Source organism: Cyprinodon variegatus, unplaced genomic scaffold (genome assembly GCF_000732505.1).
Source record: "Cyprinodon variegatus isolate N-32 unplaced genomic scaffold, C_variegatus-1.0 Scaffold190, whole genome shotgun sequence".
In the NCBI taxonomy this organism is placed as follows: domain Eukaryota; kingdom Metazoa; phylum Chordata; class Actinopteri; order Cyprinodontiformes; family Cyprinodontidae; genus Cyprinodon; species Cyprinodon variegatus.
The window spans coordinates 193,818-203,503 of NW_015150643.1; the positions used below are offsets into that span (position 1 = coordinate 193,818).

The 9,686-nt window shown below is 40.8% G+C and overlaps 1 protein-coding gene across 5 annotated transcripts in view; it reads right to left on the bottom strand.

Moving 5' to 3' along the window:
- Positions 1-8,882, bottom strand: part of ilf3 (interleukin enhancer binding factor 3) — a 19,249-nt gene extending 10,367 nt beyond the window's left edge. For 4 of the 5 annotated variants that reach the window (XM_015379366.1, XM_015379368.1, XM_015379369.1 and 1 more), the window contains exons 1-7: positions 8,816-8,882; positions 7,097-7,180; positions 6,250-6,473; positions 5,986-6,160; positions 4,521-4,668; positions 1,694-1,785; positions 494-589 (exon numbers count right to left, since the gene is read on the bottom strand). In XM_015379366.1, coding sequence (XP_015234852.1) covers positions 494-589; positions 1,694-1,785; positions 4,521-4,668; positions 5,986-6,160; positions 6,250-6,473; positions 7,097-7,105 — 744 coding nt within the window. In that variant the 5' untranslated portion in view covers positions 7,106-7,180; positions 8,816-8,882. Of the gene's footprint in view, positions 1-493; positions 590-1,693; positions 1,786-4,520; positions 4,669-5,985; positions 6,161-6,249; positions 6,474-7,096; positions 7,181-8,673; positions 8,693-8,815 lie in introns of those variants that run through there. The other variant, XM_015379367.1, reaches the window with a different exon arrangement.
- Positions 8,883-9,686: the final 804 nt, after the last annotated feature.

Here is a 9,686-nt window from a genome sequence, read left to right on the forward strand (position 1 = left end):
GAATTTCTTCGTAAAATTTTACAAACCGCAATCCCGCTTTCGAATAAAACCTACACCCCGCTATAATTACTTTAGTAAGCTGTCCAGACCAATCAAAATGTTTTGCGCAATTGTGCAAACGTTAAAACAATTATGTATTGTGACGTCTCAAAAGGCGCAGGCCCCCGAGTCAATCTGGCAGCCCGAGTCAATCTGGTACCTACACCGGATTAACCAGAATGTGGGTCTGGATCCGCACAGCGGTCCGCTAATCTGTGACTTCTGTGGAAAAACCTTTTCCTAAAAGTGTTACAGCAAAGTCCTGCAGCGCTAGATTTGCACAAGCAGGCTTTCAATGTCATGGAAAAACTGAAAACCTGGAGTAAAAAAATCAGCTTAGCGCAATATTGGTTGAAATTATTCGCAAATTAGATTTTTGCCGAAAATGTTCGGCCCTTGCTTAGAGTAACAGTTTTTATTATGGCAAGTATAAACACTCGGTTTGCGAACTTACCCAGCCACGGAGCGGGGCCCATGTAGGGACCCGGGTGCACAGGTCCCTTAGGATCCGGATGACGATGACGCACGAGCGCAGTCCGTTGGCTCTGGCCTGGAAACACAAGCAGGAGTCGGGAGGGGGTGGGGCAAGATGGTAGGAAGACAAGTCTTAGTCAAGAAGAGACCGCTATGTGGGACAAGCAAGAACACCACCGACATTAAAAGGTAAATATAGAAAAATGGAGCCACAGACTATTTCAGCTTAGCTTTGTCACTGTGGAAAATATCCCCGGATGTTTAAGGATCACTTTACAAGAAGATCTTAAGATCATGAACTGGTTTAGCAACAACCATACATACAAATAACTGGTGCTGAGGCTATCAGGTTTAAACTACTGCTTCAAAAAACACAAAACATGCATCTAAGAAGGATCAGAAGGAAAGAAGTGAATAAAAACACCTCAAACTCTCTTAGGCTAGTGTAAGAATCAAGTGAACCATTACAAAAAGCTGTGCATACATGTGGCGTCACTGTGAGGGGGAGGCATGGGTGAGTTAGAGGGAAAAAAACTCAGAAATGACTCAAGGTGCAATATTCCTGTTGGTTTTGTGGCACAAACTAACGAAAAGCAGCCAGGAGAGCAGAGAAGGGAGGTTGAGGGCCACATACTTCACACTTAGAAGCTGCTGAGATGGAGCACGGATTGTTACAGAAAAGCCAAAGCTGACGCAGGCAAAGTACTACGAGTAATAAAACACGGTTAACCACAAACAGTTGGCCTTACGTTACCACGTGGGGCAGCAACAAAGTGCTCTAAAAGTAGCTTGCGTATTTCGTTTATGAAAACAAAAACAACTCATTCACAGCAACAATGAGAGAGAAATATTGCACCTGGATGCGTGGCTATTAGTTCCAGATTCTGTTGATTTGAGTCAAAACAAAAGCTTCGCTAAATGAGGAAGGTAGTGAAACTTAAGAGCTAAAAGCAGCAAAATTTCCTTCGAATCAATTTTACTGACAGAGAACCTGTAAAGTGAACAAAGCAACTGAAGCGTGTGATGACACACATATATCCTAAGAAACAAACACCCAAGTCATTAAAATTATACTACAGGAAGTACGCCTCAAAAGAGGGAAATAAAAGAATAAAGAGCATAAAACAAAAAAACTCAAAGCTACATCTGTTTTAGAGACAAATAAAGACAAGGTTCAAACCTGGAACCACTTAGCGTGGCGTAGAGATGCCAAGGCAGTTAGGCATTTCTGCCTGTCCAGAACATCCGGAGGCTCGATGACTGAAAGCGTTTCTATTGGCAGGTGGAATAAGAAGACAAGGTACAGTTTGACCAAGGGGAGTTCTGTCAGCCGGCCAGGGGGAACACAGGCAGCCTTCCCAAACCACAGGCAGGAAAGGGGAAGGGGAGGGGATCCCTCCACTGGAGAACCACCCAAAGCTTTCAACCTCCCAGTTAATATCATACAGCCTGCCCCCGCTTTCTCTCCCTCTCACGCACACATACACACAAAGGGACACCTGTAAAATAGAGATGCATCAAAGAATTCTCCGGCGGCCAGAATCGGATTTTCTTTTTTTCCCCTCCTCATAGGGATGCTATGAGGCTTTTCATCAAGAACGCCACAACAGGAGGAGGCTAGCTTGCAAAAAGCAGGTTTTAGAGAACGAAGGCATGCTGTCTAATATTTTTGCCTTCATATTAATGCCTAAATATTCCTAGATCAATTAATCAGATATTTTCCCACGGCTTTAAAAAATAAGATGGTATATGAGGCCATTAAACGACTAAGGAAAATATGTCGGTTTAGACATGAAGGCGAGTTTGATGATCTAGTAGCGCTGTTTTGTTTCCACTCACAGGACACCAATCAGTGCAGAGAGGAAGCGGCTGGATGTCATGTTTAAACAGTTGGATACGAATAGCTGCTCCTGGATAGAAGCACTTTCCCACTGAGCGGTGTATGAGGCTCACGATCATAAAAGCTTTTTTTGTACCTGTTCATGCAAACCTGCCTCAAGATACTTGTTGACTCTTTTTCGTTAGCAGAGCTGTGTGGTGCCAACTGCTGTAGCCTAACTCTAAACACAATACAGCCACCCAGAGCCTTTTAAAAGATTAGATTACACTGGGTTTTGTTGGACAAAAAAAAAACTTTTACCATATCTAAAGATTAACCCGTTTAGCTGAGATCGTGGAGAGAATAATCAGCTGGGCTGCTGCTGTTAACATCTCGGATTATAGATGATTATAGATTATTTTCAGTGCTTAGTCCTGTTTTTCTAATAGACACAGCCATGGACTCAGCTTTTACTGTGACTAAATATGTGCTCCATGTCACCGTTTCAGAACTCGTCTCCTAAGCTGTGGGACTACTTTACCGTTATATTATCTAAAGATGATATTTTTTAGGCTCGCATGGCCTTGATTTTTGTATTTCCTGAAAGTATGCAGATAGGAAGAGGGATTATAGAGAGGTGGAAAGAGATGTGGCAAAGTAAACAAGGCCAGGACTCGAACCTGTGGCAGTCGTGTTGAGGACAAAGCCTCTGTACATGGGTCGTTTGCTTAACCTCTGCACTGCTGCCACGCCAGTTACCTTACCGCCGCTCACACTGAACCCGATTCTGCAGGAGGTTCGTCCCCCTCCCCACTCTGCATGCATGCTCAGTGTGACGGATTGCTTTCAAGTCAAAGAGTTGATTCAATCATTGTGTTTTCCTTAGATGGAAATCTTTGAACCAATCTGACTCAATGATCTGATTCAATTGTACCTTAAGATGACGTGTTGTGAATTGGCGCAATATAAACTGAATTGAATGTTACAAAAATGCTTTTTTTTCTTTATTTAAGATAAAAGCATTTTACAGTTAGTTATAAACCCTTATGGAAGGTTGTAGATTTCCAAAACTGGCTGCAGAACTTCTGATCGATGCATCTCTACTAGAAACCCGGTTTACTCGGGTTGTGTCGTAAGTCATAACCTCTGTAAAAAACACAAACACTTAAAAAATAAAAGTATCAAATGGGAGGTTGTCTCCACAGTTTTTCAGCTCAAACAGACACTCCCCTCTCCCCCCCACGTTAACAGGAGGTGGAACCCCTCCCCTTTGCCCCTATACTGGGTACACTGCACTTTGCCCCTTCCGAGACAGAGAGCGGCCAGTTGGTCAAAGGTCCAGCGTCCCTAAAAATTGACAAACTAGAAGGCTTGACAGAGAGAATCAGAATTGGAACCACAGGCAGAAATGATCAAATGCACAATAAGTGGGTATCAAAACAAGTCCACACTGCAGCAAAACTGATGGCTGATGGACGAAGGCCCAAACGGGGCATCGCTGTCAGTGCAGGGCTACAGATAAAGTCAAGGCTACCGTCCTCTCTGTTAGAGAAACGAGAACATAAAGACCTGACTCAACCCCAATCATTTAATCTAATCACTCAAATTTCAAAGGATCGCTGGGACGGCTACACCAGCTGACATGGTTGCCAATTTCCTGCTCCCCTTGTCATCATCTGTAACCTTGGACCTTTCCTGCTGAAACAACCGGAGGCGGTTAACAGCCCACTGTGGGTGGGGAGGGGGAGGTCAAACAAAGAGTTTGGGCTTTTTGCTTCTCATTTTTGCTGCAATGCGAACCGTTCATCATCAATGATAAAAACACATGCAAACACAGTGGTCTCAGTGGTTTTGTATTTGGGTTAATTCTCAGTAAGCCTTCATTTCATTGTTACCTGGATCTTTAAAGGGGAACAGAAACCATGTCTTCAACAATAATTACACTACCTGCCCTTTACTGTATATTGGGCCATCAAAAATGTACAATTACATCACATGGAACTACGAGAGAGTCTAGAGAGCTATAAACATAGCGCTGTTTCTTTATCTGAAGGTCTTCTTGTCCCCTAGCTCCATTGAAGGCCCAATAAACAATATCTATCTAGCCTTGATGTCTGCCTGGCCTCCCAGCTGGAAGTAGGTTACCACTAATAAAGGGAGAGAGAGAGTCGTTATTTGGGACGCTTACCTCCGGCAGTAGCCTTCTCTATCTCTTCACGGACCAGAGGGGATGTGAGGTGAATAGTGAGCGTGAGGGGGGGCTCCTTTGTGTTCTGGATAATGATGCTGGCATCACTGATATTCTGCGTTACTATATATTTATCTTCTGTTATTGCCTGGGAAGGAGAAATTAGTATAATGAGGTTTGATATAAATACTTTGGACACAGAAACATACCAAGTATAAAAATAAATCAGATTCAACAGGTGACATCCGAATGTTTATCAAATCTCCTTAAAAAGGAAAAATCTAGGAGGATCCAGAGTTTAAGTTGATATAAAGCTTAGAGAGACGTCAGGGCTGGTTATCCTTCCCGCAGCAGTGCATTTCAGTGAGCTTGTTGCAGATATTTTTGAGTTATGCTCAATATTGAAGTGTGGTCTGCGCTGTGTTATTCCACGCCACAACGCAAGAGGGACAATCAGAAACTAGCTCTGGGTCTAGATAAGGCAGAGTAGGCGAGGAAGTGGGGGAAAGTTTGTGCAACAACAGAGGGACATGAGAGCCAAAAAGAGCGGGGATCCAGGTGGAAAAAGGGTCCCAGCGTTCTCGCGTACTTTGCCCTTCTAGCTGGTCCAACCTCACGAATCGTTTTCCACAATGGTGGTCATACAAAAAAAAAAAAAAAAAAAGCTGGTAAGGTACCAAACAGTATATACGCATAGTGTAGAGCGGATGCAGATTTGACCAATCAGAAGCCTCCTGTCTGCGGTCACCTACAATCTTGGAGAGGTGCACCAGAGTGTCTGCGGAAGGGGTTGGGTCACATCTGTGTTAACTGCAACACACGCAGACGACCTGGTTCTGAATTGACATACTCAAAATGTGCAGCGTCAACTTTGAGCACACCATTTCACTTTTCTGTCACCAGTTCACTACAGTTATTCCAGCAGTACACAATTTTTCATTTTTTTCTCATTGTCTATTCTCCTTCTTTCCCATGACCCGGCTTGCCACAGATTTTTTTGGCTGTGTCTAAAAGTAGCTAGCAGCAGCAACCCAGAGTGACAGCAGCTCACTGGCTAATTTGTATCACATACAGCCGGGTTTCGGACGCCTCGGGAGGGCTTTATCATATTAACAGGAGAAGCAGTGGAAGAGAAGTTAGACACTGTTGTCGGACAACATGCAGTAACTTATAAATGTTTTAAATCAGGTTGGGTCCGGATTAACCAGCAGCTGGGCCCTGGTTCGGACCGCTAATCTGTGACCTCCGCTCTATAGGGACGAACCGGGCCAGTTTGCTATACAATTGAAAGTTTTAACTTTGCCTAATTCCTATCAAACTGTTGCGTATGTCCAACAAAGACAGAACATGGTCCAGCCTGACTCTGCTATAAACAAAGAACAACCATGTTCTGACAGAAAGCATGAAAAAACAAAAACAAAAAAAAAACTATCCAGAACGTCCCAGCCTTTATTCCCCTTCGTACCTGTATCTGTGCAATAAGGTTATCAGACACTCGCTCCAGCAGACCGATGGTAGGCTTGTCCTTACAGAGAAGAACCAGCTCTAGGTCCAGATCTCCTTTTAGCAGCAAACCTTTAGCCACCAGGCCCACCCTCATCACACCACGCAGAGTACGAGTGGCCTGATCCTTCTGCTCACTTTTGGAATCCAAAGCAGATGAAACAAGTTAGCTGATTATGTTGTTCTCATCCAGTAACCAGGAGGAAAACACCAAATATTTCCTCACCTGTCTTTGTCAGCTTCTGTGCCTTCAAATTCAGACTTAGTAGTTCCCTTTTCCTCTTTATCCAGCCAATCAGAAACAGCTTTGAGAGCGCGCTCCGTGTGGGACACCATGTTCTGGACACTTTCCAGCTCCTCCTGGGTTGGATAGATGGCCGAATGTTTGGCCATGACGTGGCGGTCCCCGTTCATGAAGACACGCATCGCTCTGTGACGCGGTGGAGGTGGCTGGGGTTGGAAAACAGGCACGGTTAAAATATACCATGAAATATTCAAGAGATCCTTTAAAAAGAACAAGCAGAAACCAGCTAGCACTAATGTTCAGCAGATGATCAAGTATGTGAAAGTGAATTACAGTGAAAACATCTAATTAATCACATTTTCCCAAATACTAAGAGCATATTACCACATTAACTTATCCAAATACAAATATATAGAATGTTGTTACCGTTTTTACTTTTAATGGTATGCTTTTCTGTTTTCCAAATAAACTCATGAGAACAGTTGTTTAACAGTTATTTTACTAATCCTACTTCGTGCAGCAAGTTTGAGGGCAACATGGATTATTTGGGTCAAAGCATTTATACGGTCTGGTTAATTTTAATTTAAATGCTTTTTATTAATTAACTTTATTTTAAACCCTGGATTAAGTGGCCTTAGACAATCTAAAGCCAACGGGCACAAGAAGTTAAAGGTAGGTTAGATTGACTACCTGTTGGCAGCAAATAAACAATGAAAACACAATTTACTTTATTTCTAAAACAAAAAGAATGGAACTTATTAGTTTTTCTCCCAATAGATGATTGCATTTGGCTAATGGTAAGAGAACAGAACAGAAATTGCAACTTTACCATTTTCATTGCGGTGAAGCTGTTGACTTTACAAGGTTAAAAGTGTTGTCGTGGAGAGAGAAAAGACGCGGCTGGTGCTTGTTTCTGTGAGAGGAGAACAACAGTCATCACAAAGCGAGGAAAGACACAACAAGAAGGGTAGAATCATCAAGATGGCAGAAAAATTATCATTTAAATGTGATTTCTTCAATACTTTTGAATCGTTTTAGGATTCATTAATAGCTTTGAAAGAGGAAGATTTTAACTGCTGACTTTTGGCTGCTTGATTTGATGATTTAAAAATATATAGGAACACATTTGAGTTGGCTCAAAATCAGTTTTACTTACACTAAACTCAGTAAATATCAACAGAGGAATGTTTATTAAAGTCAGAGGTCAAATTCCTGGTAATTTTAGTATGTCAGACTGACTTTGCTCTAAATTTATTTACTTACAATTCCTTTGAAAGTATACATGTTAGATAATGCTATTCTTTTCCCATTCAGTTTCTATTGAAACCTTTGTGAAATTTGACCATATTTAGTTAAGACATTGAAAGATAATTAAAACTGATGTGGTCAGTGAAACTCCAGGTCCCCAATCTGATCAAATCTCAGACATAAGAATGAATTGCTGGGTTTGTGGCTACAGTCGAATTAAAGTCTGCAAAGATCATAAAAAAAAGAAGAAGAATTTAACATCTTTTAATAATTAAGTACATTTTGTAAAGAAAACACATCGAGATTCTTTCACTCGACCCAAAAATAACCACAATATATTTTGCTGAAGTTTGTGTCCAACAAAAACGACTAGATTTACCCGATTTTTATTTTATTTTATAAACAATTCTGTACATTCTGCGAAGAATCGTTTGTTTTATTGTAAACTGAATTGTAAAATTAGATTGATAAAGCCTTAAGTTTAAAAATATCTCTTAAATTCTAATCCTATTTGCATCAAACTGCTAGACTTGGAAAAACTCGTCGCGTGAAACTATAACAAGCAAAATACAACTGACTCCATTAAGTACGACCGTAATAATTAAACTTTCATCTATTTAAAAAGAGGTTCTGGAGAACAGTGGAATACATTGTTTTCAAAGATAAGGTGAAAACCCACCCATGCCTCACGCGCTTCTATTCAGTTAGTCTGCTAATCGTAGCATCACCTCTGGCCTACTGAATGAACGGACCAAAAAAAAGGAAAAACTACAGGCAAAAAAAACCACCAAGCTAGTATTTGCAACATTGGCTAAAAAAGGTAGATAACAAGAAAAACGTATACGAATCTAAACCTACATTTTCAGTCGGAGGAATTTAAAAGACAGACGCCATCTTATTTTGGTTCACATACCTCCCCAAAAATACGAAGAAAAAAAACGTTCACCGACCGTTTTAAAGCTAAAAGCATGCTCCTCAACGAGCAAACCTTTAAACCGATACTCTCCGTTTCCATATATGTGCATCTACAAATATCTAAAACATCAAATCTAAGGCTATATTTAGTCGTGTTGATTAAGGGACACCAAAATGGTCGAGGAAACAGAAGGAGACCCCATTGAATCTCCGACCACTGTTAGCTATAGCAGTTAGCCTTACCGAACAGCCGCAAAGAGACACGACTCAGGCGCACCAATACGCGAAAATACCTCAAGAAAACATCTTAAAATAAGTAACTTTCTGATAAAATATAACAAATATATCTGGGACTCATTTGATGCATTGTATTGCTGATACTTACTAGCATAAGCTGTGCAACTACCAGCCGTGCCACCGTCGGAAAACACAGCAACACGAAGTGCGGAGGTACACGCCCACGATCCTAAAAGCTCGAGCGCTCATTGGACAAACTCTGAACGACGAGGCAGCGTTAGCCAATAGGAAAATAGGAGTTCGTAGCTTAGGGGCGGTGCCAAGACTCCAATGCGTTTAACTCAAAAGTCCTCCTTACCGCTCTGCAGCTGCATAAGCTGCTCACAAGATGGTTTGTCTGAGAACCAATTTTTATTTCGTGGAAATTATAAACGAAAATATGTACGAAAAATATTAATCTTGCAGATTTTTTGTGAAACGTTATATATAATATATATTAGTATAATATATATTATATATATATATATGATTTAATAATAATAATAATAATTTAATAATATTATTTTTATTAATATTAATTAATAATAATAATATAATTTATATTATGTATATATAATTATGTATAATATTTTTTAGCACAAAAAGATTTTTTTAGTGCTATTTATTTCACTTTATTGGTTACTGTTCCTGCCATATATTTCTTAAGGTTAAAAAAACAATACCTTAAAATAGGGTTGACACCTTTCATAAATGAAAAGAAGGGACGCGGGGATCCTAGAGAAACTTCATTGTCTCTGGGGGTCCTCCCCCAGAACATTTTGTATTTCTTAGGTGCAATTTCCTGCATTTTAACCAAATTGTGTCCCGTTTCAGCTCAACACAGAACCGTACTTTTATTTTGTTCTTTGAGTGTGGCTTGTATTTCTTGTAATAAGCTAGTTAGTCACCCAGTTTATTAAATGACTCACTTTGTTGTGCTATACTTTTCCTGCCAACATGCTGTGGCCCCCCAAGGTCTC